Source organism: Heterocephalus glaber, unplaced genomic scaffold, assembly GCF_053883595.1.
Source record: "Heterocephalus glaber isolate CG9 unplaced genomic scaffold, H.glaber_assembly_v1.0 deba00001532, whole genome shotgun sequence".
NCBI classification, from domain to species: domain Eukaryota; kingdom Metazoa; phylum Chordata; class Mammalia; order Rodentia; family Bathyergidae; genus Heterocephalus; species Heterocephalus glaber.
In genome coordinates this window covers 3,569,375-3,585,914 of record NW_028258330.1, presented here as the reverse complement: position 1 = coordinate 3,585,914, position 16,540 = coordinate 3,569,375, and the positions used below count along the sequence as shown (strand labels likewise).

At 45.5% G+C, this 16,540-nt stretch overlaps 2 protein-coding genes across 11 annotated transcripts in view; one reads left to right on the top strand and one right to left on the bottom strand.

The window, feature by feature from the left end:
- Window positions 1-16,540, bottom strand: part of Ralgapa2 (Ral GTPase activating protein catalytic subunit alpha 2) — a 364,983-nt gene that overhangs the window by 26,281 nt on the left and 322,162 nt on the right. The gene's annotated exons all lie outside the window — the stretch shown is intronic.
- The window catches only part of Cfap61 (cilia and flagella associated protein 61), a 274,915-nt gene that overhangs the window by 254,317 nt on the left and 4,058 nt on the right, over window positions 1-16,540 (top strand). For all 3 annotated transcript variants that reach the window (XM_087189031.1, XM_004841158.3, XM_087189032.1), the window contains one exon: window positions 8,897-8,987. In XM_087189031.1, the coding sequence (XP_087045157.1) occupies window positions 8,897-8,987 (91 nt within the window). The remainder of the gene's footprint in view (window positions 1-8,896; window positions 8,988-16,540) is intronic.

The window sequence follows — 16,540 nt, the reverse complement described above, 5'->3', positions numbered from 1 at the left end:
GAGGCTCTTCTGAGCTATGCAGAACATGGTCAGTGTCTCAGTCCATATTCTGTCACTGTAACAAAATACTGAGGCTATAATTAATAAAGGAATGTGGTTCATTTGGTGTGCAGTTTTGGAGGTGAAAAGTTCAAGAGCAAGGCCCTAGCACCTGCTCAGCTTCTGGTGAGGAAGGACACCATGGTGGTTGGCGACACAGGGTGGGAGCATGGGTGAGGGCGGTCAGCAGAGACGCACAGACGGTGCTGGCTACCTGGGTAACAGCCTTCCCATGCAGCAGCCAGTGTAGCCTCTCATCTCTCTACAGTCCCCACTCCTCTCTCCACTGCCACACTGGGGACCATACCTCAGTATGTGCTCTGGTGGGGACAAAACACATTCAAGCCACAGCAGCTGGCTGCTGCCACAGGGTGGAATTTGGTCCCAGTGCCCATACATCCCGAGCCATTTTTCCATGGGGCAGTAAACACTTGTCTCTTGAGGCCAAGTCTAGACTGTGACCCCAAGGGATGTTCAGAGAGTACTTATCCTGTCATCTGTGTAGCAGGTAACAGTCACAGCTGGTTATCAAACATCTCCTTGGTGTTACTTTCAAAATGACCAGTCTTACCTTTCTATATGTGGCTCCAAGTAGTACAAGAAATCAGTTAGATTCAGATTCTGGCAACTCAAGTTGAACTCAAGGAAAAATTTACAGTCAAGCTTCTATTTCAGTCTCGAAGGGGAGCTGTGGTAGAGCGTCAGGGCTGTGTCTGTTCATGCAGTGTGGCATCCGGGGGTAACAGATCAGGGTACCACAGTCCCATTCCCAGCTGAACGACACTCTCGCCTCAGACTTCCTAGGGTTCTACCCTCTGCAGCCCTTCCACAAGGCAATGCCATAGCTGTGCCAACTTGGCCACCACCCTCCACAGGTGCAACACACTTTAGCATGGCACTTATATAACAGGCAATTGACTGATGGCAAAGAACGCCTCCCTAGGACTTCCCCTTTCCTTGCCATTATGCAGCCACCTAAGTGAAGAGTTCTGGAAGATACTTAGGGACAGGGTGGGGCCGGAAGCCTTCATAGGAAAAACCACAGATAAGGAGCACAGATTTGTTGAAGAGTGGAGTGAGGCACCAGAGAAGAGAGAACCGGAGGAAAATGGGCATTGGAAATAAAGAAACAGGGTTTAGAAAGGCCTTGTTGGACTTTTTAAGATAGATGGGTAGGGTCGGGGATTTAGCTCAGTGGTTTCGCCTCCTGCTGTGCAAGCACAAGGACCTGAGTTCGATCCCCAGTACCAAAAAACCAAAAAAACAAAAAAAACCATAGATGGATGATGGGTGAGTGGATGGATGGATGGATGGATGGATGGATGGATGGATAGACAAGCAGATGAAGGAAGGAAGATAGGGCATAGTTTTAGTGTTTCTAGCACACACACAAGTGTGGAAAAGAGGACATGGGGCAAAGTGGTTTTAGAAAATGCATTTAAAATCTGCCTACATCTCACCTGAACCTTAGACCTGGCACACCAGGTACCTGTTGTGGCCCACATGGAGGAGCAATGCCAACTGTGCCGGTGGGGTAATGAGGCAACCCCAGCAATGGAATCAAATCTCCCACATAAAGACAAGGACCAGCATTGCCTAATCTGATTTCTTAGAAAAGACCTAAAGTCCAAATTCCAGACACCCTGCAGGGCAGAGCCAAGACATCTCTTTGCTACCGTGGCATTTATCACTTCTTCTCCTCTGCCTAGCAAACATTAAGGCAGCACAGACAGATGGCAGGTTGCTCAGAGGACACCAGGCTGTGCAGCCCCGCTCCATCCCCTGGGGGCCTGAGGTGGAGATGCCCCGGCAATGATTTCCAGGGGAAGCCCAGAGGGAGCCTGTAGTAGAAGATGTGAAGAGAATCCTCTATGACCCAGCAGGCTGCCTGCGCTGCAGTCCCTAAAAGGAGAAAAGGCAACAGGTGGCTTTTAAGAGCCCCAAAAGCAAAATCATACCAAGAGGAAATTAGAATGTTTTTCCATTAAAAAGTTTTTTGAGAAAATGTTTCTCCACGGCCCCCTTTGGCACCCTTCAGCAATTCCCAGGTGGGTTGTTTGGTGCTGTGAACTGCAGCCCTTCCTCACTAGGCTTTCCCACCATACACTGGAAGGCCTTGCCCTTGGGGTGTGATGCAGGCCTTTAAGGGACCCCCTTAACCTATTCAGCCTCGTGGTTGTGCTGTTAGTTGGTCTGTTTTTCTTGGCTTGCAGCATGGCCAGTGTCTGTTGGTCATCAGAGGCCACCAGTATCCACATACCTGTCGATAAAGCAGCTGGAACAACTAAGGGGGTGAGCTCGGCGACATGTAATCAATTGCCTAATGATTGGGCCATATCGACCGGAAATGGTTAATTCAGTCCCAGGAGCTGACCTTTCCCAGTGTTACTTAACAAAGGGTATGTTTGGAAAAGTGATGGGGGACATTAGTCCTCCTATGTAGGTTCTGAGACTTTGTGCATCATGTTTATCACAGCCGTATAGATGGGTTTTCTTGTGATGTTCACACTCAGATTCACAGAACCCACTTAAAAGTCAGCTGCAGGGCAGAGTGTGAAGGCGGTGTCAGCCTCCTGCCCCCGAAGCCTGGCAGGACACTGAGTTCATAAAACAGTGTCCGGTGAGTGACAGGGCAGAAGGGCACACAGTGACCACAGGGTCACTGAGGGAAATGACTAAGCATGAGCAAAAGGCTCCAAGAAAGCTGAGAGGCAAGGTGTCTCCATGGTGACACAGTGCAGACTGATCTGGAGAGGCCCGGGAAGGGCACCCAAAGCCTCCAGTGTTTTCTGGGGGCTCAGAGGAGGGAAAACCAGAAGACATGCTTGGCTTGGCACAGGCGGGCAAGGCCTGTTGTGAAAGAGAATTAAATGCCTCGAACCATACTAAAGGAGAAGCAAAGAGTCCAGGGAGTCCCATGCTGCCATGAGGCCTTCTTTGGCTTTGTTCTGTTCTGAGTGTCACCCCCATATCCAAGGAAAACACCCCAGCAGTAGTGGAGATATTGCAAAGGACTGAGGAAAGATTTGGAGCTGGACCAAGGCATGCCACAGCAACCCACAGAGAAGGGGAAATGTGGAAATGATCTCGCTGCCCATGGGCTCAGGAAAGCTTGTTCCATAGGAGTTGCCAAAGCTGAGAAAGGCCGGAAAAAAAAAGAAATGGGACCAGGAAGAGGACGAGGAGGAGGAAGATGAGGAAGGTGAACTGGTTTCCCCAGTTCCTTTTTCAATTTCTACTTTAAAGCATGTACCCTTGAACTCATCTCACTTCTTATAAAGGTACAAATTGAAACATAAAGCTGTGTAAGATTTATTTTTAAACTGCACACTGTCTTTTTAAACTTAAATTAATTCTCAAATTAAGTTAAATGAAGACCATTTTTATCCATGGTCACCATGTTCTTACCCAACCATGTCTCCCAAAGATTTCTTTTTGTTTTCTTTTCATTTTTGTTTTTTGAGACAGGGTCTTGCTATGTAGTTTAGGTTGGCTTTGAACTCATGACCATCCTCCTGCCTTTGCCTCTTGAGTGCTAGGATCATAGGTGTGCGCCACCATGCCCAGCTTCTGAAGTAACCAGCCTGCTTTCTAAGTAATCAGCTATGCAGGTTCCTTAGTGATTCCAACTAGTCTTCTTTTTCTGAATATGAACTGGGAAAGAGGTTGATATTTTCTGTTATTTAATTTAATTTAAATTTATAATATTTATAGAAATATAAATTTCCCCAAAACTCACCTCTAGTGCTGATTGTGCCATGGCACTCTGTGGCCATGAGAAAGCAGCCCCTCTGCTTTGCAAGCTCAGTCTCGTACTTTCAATGCTTGAATTCATGACTTTTTTGGCGTATGATCATGCAAAAGCAAGGAGCACTCAATAGAAACTATGTTTCCAGCTTTGCGTTTTGTTCCTTTTCTAGCCTGGTGATCTGCAGCCTGATTCTCCCTCTGGGCAGCTCCAGGCCAGCCCACAGTCACCATGGAAACAGCCCCTCTATAGCGTCCTGCACTGCTCCTGGGGTGTGGGTAGGCGAGATGCATTCAAGGCACTTTCCACCTACAATGCTCTTGCCCATGTCTTAGTCCCTTTCCCATTGCTGGGACAAAATACTCCACACTCTATCCTTAAAAGGGGAGAGGTTTATTTGGCTTATAATTTCCAGTGGGTTCAGTCCGTGGTCAGCTGGTCCCAAGGCAGAAGCAGCATGGTTGAAGGGAATGGCAGAGGAAAGCTGCTCATGTCACAGTGGCCAGGAAGCAGAGAAAGAAGGGAGGAGCCAGGGACCAGAATCCACCCTTCCAAGCCATGGCCCCAGTGACCACCTCCAACCAGGCCCCGGAGGTCAATGGTACATTCAGCTGTGAACTCATCCATAGATGAATCCACCAATGAGTATAGCACCCCATGAACCAATCAGCTTCCATTCAGATAAGAATTTGAGGGAGACATTTTAGATCTAAACTATGACATCATATTCAAGGCATTTTTTTTTTCTATGAAGAGGATAGAAACAAAAGGAGTCTTCCATGGGGTGTAGTTTTAGATCTAAACTTTATTATTACAGTGAAACTTTTTTTTCTAAAATCCTTATATCAAAAGAAATGATCTTCATGTGACTCAGTACAATGATAAATTTGGTTAAATTCAGAGTTGTCTGAACATTGATGGTGAGGGCTGCCAGTTGCAGCTTTAGGTTGATCATAGGAGGCCCCAAGCCCCAACCCTGTCACCTGTCTTGAATAGGGGGAGGAGCAGCAGGTCGGAGCCATGGCTCTCCTATGCAGGGAGTGTGGGCCCTGAGGCCGGAGGTTGTGCCAGCCACCGTGGGGGCCCAGAGCTCAGAGTTCAGTCACATGTGTGTATGCTGTAGGAGCTCCTGGCGAGTTTGACACACAGTGTTCTGGTGTTGGGAGAATGTTTGGGAGCTAAACACTGGAAAGTGTCATGTTTTAAAATTATTTTATTAAAATTGTTACATACCCTTCATTTTCTTTAATAGAATTCAATTTCCTAAAAGGTTAATTTGCCAGGGGTTCGGAAGAAGGGGAGGAGAGAGTGAATGGGTGGGGACAGAGGGTTTCTTGGGGCACAAAACACTTCTATGTGACACTGTGACAGTGGACAGTCCTTACTCATTCCTCAAACCCACAGGATGCACAACACCAAGAATGCGCCTTGTGCATTCTTAGTTAATAGTGTCCATTGGTAACAGGCCAGCAACTGCAAGGTGCACCCCAGCAGCATTAGGCGTTAATAATGGGAAACCATGAGAAGAGGTACCTGGAAATCCCACTTTCTGCTCAAGTTTTCTATAAACCTAAAACAGATCTAGAATGAAAGTCCATTAGCCTAAAAAGTTTAAGAATTTTGCCAGAAGCAAACAAGATCTCAGGAACCATGGAATGAGTTACAGACGGAGCCTCAGCTGTCAGGGCTGTGTGGGGAGTGACAGGACCACAGCATGGAGCAAAACACCAGGAAGCAACTGTCATTCTCACCGCCAGTCCAAGGGCAGCCAGGCAGCACCTTGAAAACCACCTCCAAAGTGACCAGATTCTTTGAGAAGTGAGAAAGAACCTTGAAAGTAGGCTTGTCCACTGGGTAGGTAACATTTTCTTACCTTCCTTTCCTGGCCTCCTAGGCCACCCAGTATCTGAGACCAACTGTACCAGTGGCAGCACCTCCCTGCCCTGCAGAGTCGCTGATTGCTGCCCACCTACTCTGGGCTGTGGAACACAGCAAACCAGCGGCGTGGAGGAAACTGCAGGTGATCCACCTATCGAGCACCTTCCTCCTAAGTTTTGTTCAGTTTACAATGTCGTCTGACCAGGGTTTCAGTTGGGATAGGATTTGCTCCCCAAGGGAGTCCTGCTTCTGAGGCTGAGACCCACCCTGGCTGAGGCTGCCCTGTTCACATTCAGCTTGTCCCTTTGGCCGGCCAGGAGGTCAAATTGTTGACCTTTTGTGGTTATCTTGACTTAGGGAAGAGCCAGAAGTCACACAGTGTCAGATCCAATGAATAAGGTGGATGAGGAGACAATGGCATGTTTTTAAGAGCCTACCTTTCTTTTTGATGGCACTCGGCAGCAGTATTCACTGTATTTTTGATCATATCTCAAAAAGACACCAAACAGGATTTCCAGAACTGCTGCAGAAAGAAGTGAGAATGATGGGATAAGTGTGTTGGAAGAGAGGGGGAGGATTTTGAGGTAGATTCATGGCAATGTGCCTTTTACTGTAATGAATTTTTAAAAATTTAAGCATACACAGTATTTTTTTAGTCACACTTCATCCATAAAAAATGGCTGTTGCAGTGAATTCTGCGAATGCTGGTACCAACAGTTTGCTTCAGAGACTGTCTTCTTCTAGACAAGATCCCCACATGTTTTGCCACTGGTGATGGTGGAGAGTATAAAAGTATAAGCAGGAGAAAACTGCAAGTTTCCCAGGTCACTGCAAACCAAATCACTCAGCAGGGTGGGAACAGGGGTCGTCAGATATGAGCGGCCCTTCTGCTGGGCATGGGGGTGCCCACAGCTGAGAGTTCCAAGCCAGCCAGAGAAAGCCCCGGCCACCCAGGCCCTGTTCAGAGTTGGAAGTGTTTTTGGAGAATTAAGGGCCACTTGCTCCTGCAGCAGCCTGTGTCGGACTCCATGGTGGGGACTCTGAGTCTGTGGGCATGAGGGTGGTAGCCCAGGGCAGGCAGCCATGTGGCCCTACAGGAAGTGCATTTCCTGAGAACTCCCTCTTTGAAGTGGATGGCAGGAGTGTCCCATGGGTCACCTGGGCAGAGCTGTGTAGGTGCTGACCAGGAAGGCCACTGGACAGCCACTGGGCTATCCATGTGGAGCTGCACTGGTGCAGGGTAGAAGCAGAGAATGAGGTGAAGGAGTGGCTCTGGACCCCAAAACCAAAAGGGTGGGGGCATCTCAGCCATGGAGGGAGACAGACAGATCCAGAGGCCCACTGGCTCTCAGGTAGGAATGAAGATGTTTCCAGATGTGGAAGTCCACAGTTCTAGCTGTGCTGCAAGGCAAGAGTGTCCTGGAAGAGCTGGTCTGGGTGTCCAGACCAAAGCTGTCTGCATGGCTTTGGTCAAGAAGCTGCCATCAGGGAGGCTGTCCCAGTGTCACCCACAGTGACAGTCCCTCCTGGGGCAGCCCACCCTCCACTAACCCTCCTGCAGCTGGCTGGAGGTCGGCCAGGATGCCAGCTGGGCTCCCACAGCCCCACACCATGCACTCAGGCTTGCCATGGGGTAACCCCCCAGAGCCAAGGCGGGGAGCACTGTGGCCTCAGGGAAATGGGGGTCAGCTGAACCCCAACTTCCACACTTTTTTCCCTTTGGTCACAAAGATACCCTCCCTTTCTTACTGCTGCCACCTCGGAGCATGCAGCAGGGTTTTACCACCCATTTAGTTGGCAGAATCATATTCCATAGGTGTGAACGGCAGCTCAGTTCTCTACTCCTTCAGTGAACATTACAGGTTGCCAGGGTAAACACTGTGACTATCCACCTTCACCTTCCTGAACTCACCTCCAGCTGGTCTATCACCATCCCCCTGCCAAGCCACCCAGGTGCCTGCCTGCCCCTGTGTGTCTGGCCTTGCTCTTCCCTCCCCACACATCCCCATGGCCTGTGCTCTCCCCATGCCTGGGTCTCTGCTCACTCAGTGGACACCCCAATCAGAGCCCTTCCTGCCTCTTCTTCCCCAGCAATTGGGACCCAATCTCCTGTCATCACCTAACAAGCTGCCTATTCTTCGGCACCCCAGGCCCACGAGCTCCATGGGACAGGGATGTTGTCCTGGTCCCTGCTATTGCTGCAGTCCCCAGGCAGTAGGATTGGTGAGGCTAATAGCTGGATGGACCCCAGGCAGCCATTAATCAGGAAGTAAGTAATCAAGATCCAGTTCTGATCAAGTGCCTAGGGGACACACTGACCCATCCAGCTGGTGACAGCTGATCCTAACACACACTTGTCACAATATTCCTCTTCTATTGCCTCAATGACTTTTGGGACTTTCACCCCTGTCCTTGGCTTTAACTCTTGGGAAAAAGAAGGAACCCATCTGCCCAGGGCTCTGATTTTCCTTCCCCTGTGCTAACACATGGCCTCCATCAGCAATAGGAAGAGCGACTCATGTCCAGATCCAGGCAGTGCCTTGGACCCTGAAGTTTCCTGTTCCAAGACACTCGGCGCTAAAATAAAGAAAATGTAAAATGTCCATAAATGTTCTTGATTATTATTGCGAGAACACAACAGATTCTCAGCAGTCTCCTGTACACAACGGACAGCCATGTTGTTCTCACTTATTCAGCTTTCAGTGAAAAGTTAGCAAAAGAGCAGCCCCCCTAAAACAGACTCAATTAAGCATCGGCACAACCGTGCAAGGACCATGTTGCGACACCGAGGTGCCCTGTTTTTCTGGCCATTATTCATCCAGAAACCTTAATGATGAGCAACCTTTGTGTTATTGTCTACCCAAATTTAATTTGTTTATGCAGCAGTTCAGTTAATCCTGCAATCTGCTTTGCTCAAATGAGGGCAGATAATGGAGACACCGTTCTTTACAAGTCTTCAGGCTTTTAAATTCTGATAAAATCAGGGTTCTTCACTGGGTCTTGCCCCAGCTCTGAATTAAAGCACTTTAAATGTAATTATGGAACCTGGCCTTACATCAGGAACATCCATTTAAAAAATTGATTGGCCAGGCTGTTCCACGAGGCACTTTATGAGCAAACGATTGCAGAGGACCCAGAACTGTAATTTATCAAGGCAAAAAAGCAGGTAAATACTTTATTAGCGGTAATGAGAGGGCTGCCAGCTAACTGCACCTCTTCCTCCCCCACCAGCTACTTCACGGAGCCCTGGTGCATGGCCCTGCTCCACGATCGCTTTATCGACCTCAGGAAGGAGCTGCGCCAGGTCCTGGCCTCTGAGCAGGTGAGAGTGATTAATGGACTGCGGTTGTTCCTCGCAAATCAGAGCGGTCGATTGCTGTTGATCATTTGGCCTTGCCCCTCCATTCCCATTTTATGGCTTCACTTTCTAAACCAAATGTCCCAAAAACAGACTGTGGAGTATGGGATGTTGATAAAATTTTGGGGAAAGTGATTTTACTTAAATTCCTTTTATAAGGCAACAGGTTTCTTTTTCCTCTTTACAAGTGGCAGTATTTTCACAACCAGCCTACAGCACTGGCTGGAAACTGGGTGTGCACTGTGTGCCTGCCCTGGAGCACAAAGGTGTCGTTCCTTTGGTTTCTGCCTGCAGTGGCCCAACGTCGTGCACCTATTGTTTTGAAGATGTCAAGAGAACTCATTCCTATGGTAAAACACACTTGTTCATTTTTGTTTTTTCCCATCATGGTACTGGGAATCAATCTCAGGGCCTTCATACTGAGCTACATCCCCAGAACATTTCCTATTTTTTATTTGGAGAAAGGCTCCCACTAAGTCGATAAATTGCCCAAGCTGGCTCAAATTTGTGATCCTCCTGCCTCAGCCTCCCAGAGTGCTGGTATTACAGGTGTGCGCCACCATGCCTGGTTTAGAACACACTCCTTTTATAACTGACACTTCTTTTTCAAAGCAATACAGAATTCATCAGAAGTTAGGCTAGTATCCCAAAGGCTCTAAGCTCAGCAAGAACTAGAACTCTGCAATGTAGAGGGAGATATCTGTGGAACTTTATTTCTTCCAATAGCAGAGCCCTTAGCCCAGCTGTGGAGAGCAGAGGCCTGTGCTCAAAGGGCGGTGGGTTCTGGGCCTAGGGCATGCCTCCTTTCACACACTGGACCTGGCCCCGTTACATCTCACCTCACCCTGATGTCTCAATAGGCGACTCCTGTGTCACCGCTGTTGCTTTCACTTGTGGGTGCCCACAGCTGTGGGCTCCAGGTGGGGGACCAACAGTGGATGGCACATACAGGATCCTGTCTCCAGTGAGTCCCCAAGCATTCTGGTGCAGCACATACCCTCGCTGACACTAGCAGAGCCTTGCAGTGGGTGACAGCCTCACTGTTCCTATCCCAACCTCACCATGAAGAAACCAGGTTCAGAGATGTTAAATACCCCACATAGGTCACACAGCTGCTCAAGGTCACAAGCTTCAAACCTAAGATCCCCTCATCCCCAATGGGAACAGGGTCCTGAGCCAGATGGACCAAACTGCAGGCCTCAGTGCCCGCTGCTCCTGGGCTTCTCCTGAGGTGATGCAGAGCTTCAAAGTTAGAGCCAAACAGGTAAATGGGGGCCCCACAGCCACATGCAAAAGTCAAATGCTGCTAAATGGCTCAAACTGAGAAGTTCACACAGGTCCCTCAAGACTCCCAAGGATGCCACCATCCAGGCGTCTGCCAACCCTACAGGAAATGCAGTATTTTTTCCAGGCTACTTTACATTTCATTTGCTACACTTGGCTAGACACATTTAGACACATTAGCTGTTCTTCTAGTCTAAAAAATGCTTGCTGTGTTTGTGGAAAAGCCATTGACTGACCTTTGTTGAAAGTAAAATATAAAAGTATATGTTTCCCTTTTCAATTTCTTTTTTTACATTATTATTTTTTATTATGTCTCAACATCTGTTTTTTTATTAGTATGTTTGAGATATGTAATGAATACTTAAATTGTGGATATTTGGTACATGTGTATAACATCTTAATTCATTTTACGTTCCCTTCCTCTCCACCTCCTAGACCCCTTCCCATTTGTAAAAAATCTATCTCCTCGTTTCCTTTTAACTACCTTTTATTTTGTTCTTTAATTTGTTTATACTTTGGGTTTGTCATATAAGAGTAGTATACTTAAACATGTGTGTCTTATTTATTTCATTTAACACTATGTTCTCAAGTTGCATCCATTTACCTATGAAAGCCTCAAATTTATCTTTATGGCAGAGTAGTACTCCATTGTGCATAAATACCACATTTTCTTTATTCACTCTTCAGTTGATGGACATACAGACTGTTTCCAAGATTTAGTGTTATGAATTGTGCTGCTATGAACATGGGTATGAGTACATCACTGTAATATGGTGTCTAACTGGTTGAGAAAGGTACCTAGAAGGGGAATAGCTGGGTCAAATTGAATTTCTACTTTTGGTTTTTTGAGGCATCTTCTGATTTCCATAGTGGTTGTACTAGTTTACACTTCCACCAACAGTAGAAGCATTCCTTTTTCCCTGAAGCCTCACCAGCGTTTGTTATTATTTGATTTCCTGTTGACTATTCCTTCTGAGGTAAGGTGGAACCTCAGAATTGTTTTAATTTGCATCTCTCTAATGGCCCAAAATGCTGAACATTTTTAAAAATGTATTTCTGGGCCATGAAATGCCACATGTGCATAGAACCTACACGCCCTTCTGCATAATTTGTTTGTTTGTTTTGGTACTGGAGATTGAACTCGGGTCCTTGCACTTGTGAGGCAGGCAGCAGAACCACTGAGCTAAATCCCCGGCCCCTTTCTGCATAGTTTATGTCATCTCGAGATTGCTTATGATACGTAGGTCAATTAAATAAAGAACGGATATGCTGTATTGATCATGGGATAATGACAAGAACAAGTCTGTACATGTTTAGTATACAGATGAGACAGACTTTTTTCCAAATATTCTCAACTGATAGCTAGTTGAGCCCCCAGTGTGGAACCGTGGAGTGGCTGTGAAGGGCGCTTATGTGGGTCAGGGATGCCACAGGCCCAACAGGTCCCTGCCTGTCATCCTGGGCTGTGAGGAGGTCGGTGCAGGTGGAAATCAGAACCAGAGGTCCAGACCCAGTGCTCCCTGAGCTCTACTCAACTCCTTGCATACCTTCTCTCCTTTCAAGACGGCTTAAGACCCAGGTGCTGAAGACTACAAAACATAACTGAAGTTACAGAAAGGAAGAAATTGAAAAACATCTCTGCTTCTGGACTTACAGACTTCCTACTGTTCAGAGTGCAGTACCACCCAAAGCAATCTACAGATGCAGTGCAATCCTATTCAACTCCTGAGACATCCCTTAGAGGAAGCGGCAGAGTTCATATGGAAATGCATGGAACTCCAAACAGCCAAGTCTATCTTGGGGAAGGAAGAAGCTTAAAAGTCTCACCCTCTCTGATTTCAAAACTTGCTACAAAGCAATAGTGACGAGATAGGGCAGTGCTTGCCTACCATAGATGTGTAGATCAACAGAATAAAAGTAGGAGTTCACATGAACTGCTTTTACATGAAAAGAGGCACAACATCTTCAGTTATTAGGGAAATAAAAATCAGGACCACAGGTGTCACTCCATACCCACTGGGATAGGTATAGTGAGAATAAAAGAAAGGAATCTGTGTTATTGAGGATGTGGAAAAATAGAATCTTCACAAGTGCTATGGACATATAAACTTGTACAGCTGTCATGGAAAATAGTTTGATGGTTCCACAATAAGCTACACAGAGAATTACCCTATGGCTGAACAATTGTGCTCCTGGGTATATATCCCAAAGAACTGAAAGAGGTATTAAAATGAATACTTGCACATAAGGAAACAACCCACATGTCCGTCAATCAATCAATGGCTATACAAAAGTAGTCTACAAGTTCATACAATGGAATAATATTGAGCTCTGAAAAAGAAATGAATTACTACCATGTTCTACAAAGTGTGTGAAACTCAAAACTTTATTCTAGAAGGACAAAATCCACATGGTCATCTCAATAAATGAAGAGGAAGCATTTGACAAAATGAATATTCTTGTATGATTGAAAAACTTTCAACAAATAATGATATAGAAGAAATAACCATGTATGACAAGCCCTCAGGTAACATCATACCAATGGTAAAAAGCTTAAGCATTTCCTCTAAGACCAGGAAAAACACATGGATGCTCACTCTTCCCACTTCTGTTAAATACAGTACTGGAAATCCTTGCCAAAGCAGTTAGGTGAGAAAAAGAAATAAAAGGCATCCAAATGGGAAAGGAAGAAGCTTGCCGAAGACATGATCTTATTTAAAAAAAACTAAAGACTATGGAAAAAAACTGGAAAAATGAGGGCTGGGACTATTGTTCAGCAGTAGAGCCCTTGCCTAGTGTGTGTAAGGCCTTGGGTTCCATCACCGGCAACACACACACACACACACACACACACACACACACACAGCTTACAAAAGCTGCAGGACACAAAATCAACATGCAAAGCCAACCAGTGTTTCCATACACTAATAATGATCATCTGAAAAAAGAAATTAGGAAAACAACCCCATTTACAATAACATAAAAGATGTGTTGGAGTCATTTACTAAGGAGTCAAGAGATCCAGGTACTGAAACCGATTTGAGGAAAGCAGGTGCCAGGGACCTCGCAGACCCTGCTCCTGCTTCTGTGAAGTTGGAAACCACAAAGCCCCCTCTCTTCCAGCCTCCAGCCCCTCCTGTCCCTCTGCAGTCCACACTCCAAACCGTCTTCCCCCCATGCCCTGCCCAAAGGGCTGGCCGATGCCGTTCTGCATGGTGAGCACCTTATTCCCCACCACTGTGGGCCCCTGACCTTCAGAATTGTCCCCTGCTGTGGGGCCACTATCGATGGTGTGGCCAATGTGTATCTGGGGCCTCCTGCCCCTTATGTCTCTGGGCTCCTGTTTCAGGTGACTCCATCCACAGGTTGTCCAGGAGAAGTGCAGGGTTCCAACCATCCAGAGAAGACACAGCCAGCACTGCAACCCCACCCTTTTCTGGACGCCAGGGAAGCTACTGGGTAAGAACCCAAACTCTTCCCAAGCACTTCTGACCAGGCAGACCCCAGCCCTATAACTTCCCAGATGAGGTGAGGCCATCAAGAGGACCACAGCCACTTGACCATGCAGGGTTTGCTTGAAAGCTCATCTTCGAGCAGATTTGGATCTGTAGGGCCCAGTGGCTTTGAGGGACCATCATGGAGTCCTCTCCAAGCCATGGATGGAATGAAATAAACCCTTTTGCAGAAAAAAAATCCTCGATTCAAGAAATTACAGATGACACAAGTTAACAGAAAGATATCCTCTGTTCATGGCTTGAAAGAATTCATGCTATAAAAATGTCCAAGCAATCTACAGATTCAATGTATCTCTGTCAAAATTCCAATGACATTTTTCACAGAAATAGAAAAACAATTCTGAAATTTCTGTGAGTTTTGAAAGATTATTTAACATTAGCATTTTATAGAATATAAACTCAATTCAAGAGCCGAGGAAGAGACAGTATTTTCAGCAAACGGCATTAGAACACCTGGTATCCATATATAAAAAAATTAACCTCAACCCTTAATTTCCATACATGAAAATAACTTGAAGGGATCTATGAACCTAAATATGAAAGCCTAAAAGTATAAAACTTTAAGAAGAAATTATAAGGGAAAATGTTTATGAATTCAGGGTAGCCAAGAACTACCTAGTATACAAAAGACATGATGTATAAAAGAAAAATTTGATAAATGAGATTCCATCAAAATTTAGAACTTTAAATAACATCATTAAAATGAAAAGTAGTCCTTAAACAGACCATATTTACAATGCATATAACCTATGACCAGAATATATAAAGAATTCTTAGAGCTCATTAATAGACAACCCAATTAATATGTAGACATAAGAAGATGATAAATAGCCAGTATAGCACAAGGAAAGGTGTGCAACTCTGGAATCAGAAAAATACTAATCAGTACAATAACAAGATTGAATTATACACTCATTAGGGAGATGAAGTTAAAAGTTTTAAAAGCCTTATCATGACTTTTTCTTTTTGTTGGATTCTCCCCCTTTGCGTTTAATTTGCCACACCCAATGGATTCATTCTGCTGAGTTTCCTGGGGTTGTGATCCTCATTGTCTTTTCCTAGGGTATTGTCTAAAATTTTTTGGAGTGCCGGTTTGGTATTCATGAAGTTCCTGAGGTGCTCTTTATCATGAAAGTATCTTATTTCTCCATCAGTTTTGAAAGATAGTTTTGCAGGGTACATCAATCTGGGTTGGAGGCTGTTTTCCTTTAGGGCTTGAAATACATCACTCCAAGCTCTTCTTGGCTTGGGGGTTTGCATTGAGAAGTCTGCTGTGATTCTGATGGACTTTCCTTTGTATGTGATTTGTTTCTTTTCTCTCACTGCTTGTAGAATTTTGTTCTTCTGTTGGATTTCTGGAATCCTAACTATTATATGCCTATGTGTAGATTTTTTTTGATCAAGGCTATTTGGAGTCCTATATGCCTCACCTATCTGTATGTCAAGTTCTTTTCCCCTGCTTGGGAAGTTTTCTGCCATCCCTTCTGTGAACAGTTTTTTTTACGTCATCTGCACTCTCTCCTGTTTCTTCGTTGACTCCAATTAGTCTTATGTTATTCTTCTTTGCATCGTCTAGCAGCTGCTGGATTGATTTCTCAAGTTCCTTTACAATTTTAAAGCAATTTTTCTTTTCCTGGTCACTAATTGCAACCTTTTCTTCTATATCTGAAATTCTATCCTCACATTGGTTCATTCTGCTGCGCAGACTTTTGATGGAGTTTTTAATCTCCTGGAAATCTGTTTACATCTGTTTTATGGATTCCATTTGTTTCCTATGTTGGGATTCCATCATGTTCCTCAGATCTTCTATTTTTTTATCTGTGTCCTCTCTAGATTTATTAATCATGTCTTGCACCATGAGCACAATCTTTGCTGTTATCTGAGAAATTATTTCTGATTTCATTTTTCCCAGATCCTCTTTTGTTGCCAGTTCAGAGAGTCCAGGTGGTTGAGTATCAGATTGTTCCATCTCATTTCCCTTTGAGGTTGCTGTAGGTGATCCAGAAGTCTGTTTTTGAGGCTTGTTTACATGTGTTCTCATTTCCACGGGGGTGGTGGTGGTGCTTCTGGCACCCGTGTGGCTCACCTTCTGTGCCTTAGGAGCTTGGGATGGCGGCAGGGAAGCTTCCTTCCAGGTGAAATTTCTGTGAAATCGCGAAAGACCCAGGCAAGGGTAATAAAAATAAAAAATTAAAAAAAACAAGCTGGAAGCATCAAAAGTACAGTGGTGCCTTGGTTCACAAACAATTCTTTCTAGGATTCTGGTCACAGACCAAATTGGATGAGAACTGAATCAAATTTCCCCATAAAGTCAACATTGAACCTAATCATGGAATTTGATTTGGTTCTCGCCCAACTCAGTTTGTGACCAGAATTGTGGAAAGAATCAAGTTGGTGGACAGAGGTACCACTGTACCTGACTTCCGAATGCACCACAAAGCTGTGGTGATCCAAACAGCGTGGCCCTGCTGTGACACAGGCACAGTGACATCAGGTCAGGACAGAGCCCAGAGATGAACCAATGCATTTTACAGGCAGCTGACTTTTGATACAGTGGGGAAGGTCAGGCTCCTTACTAAATGGTGTTGGGAAAACTGGGTACACGAGGAAGGATGAAGTTGGCCCTCAGTACACCCTGCCATGGACATCGATTCCATCTAAAGTATTCTTGCCTGGATCTCCAGAAGCCCTAGAGGAAAACTCCTTGACATTGGTTTT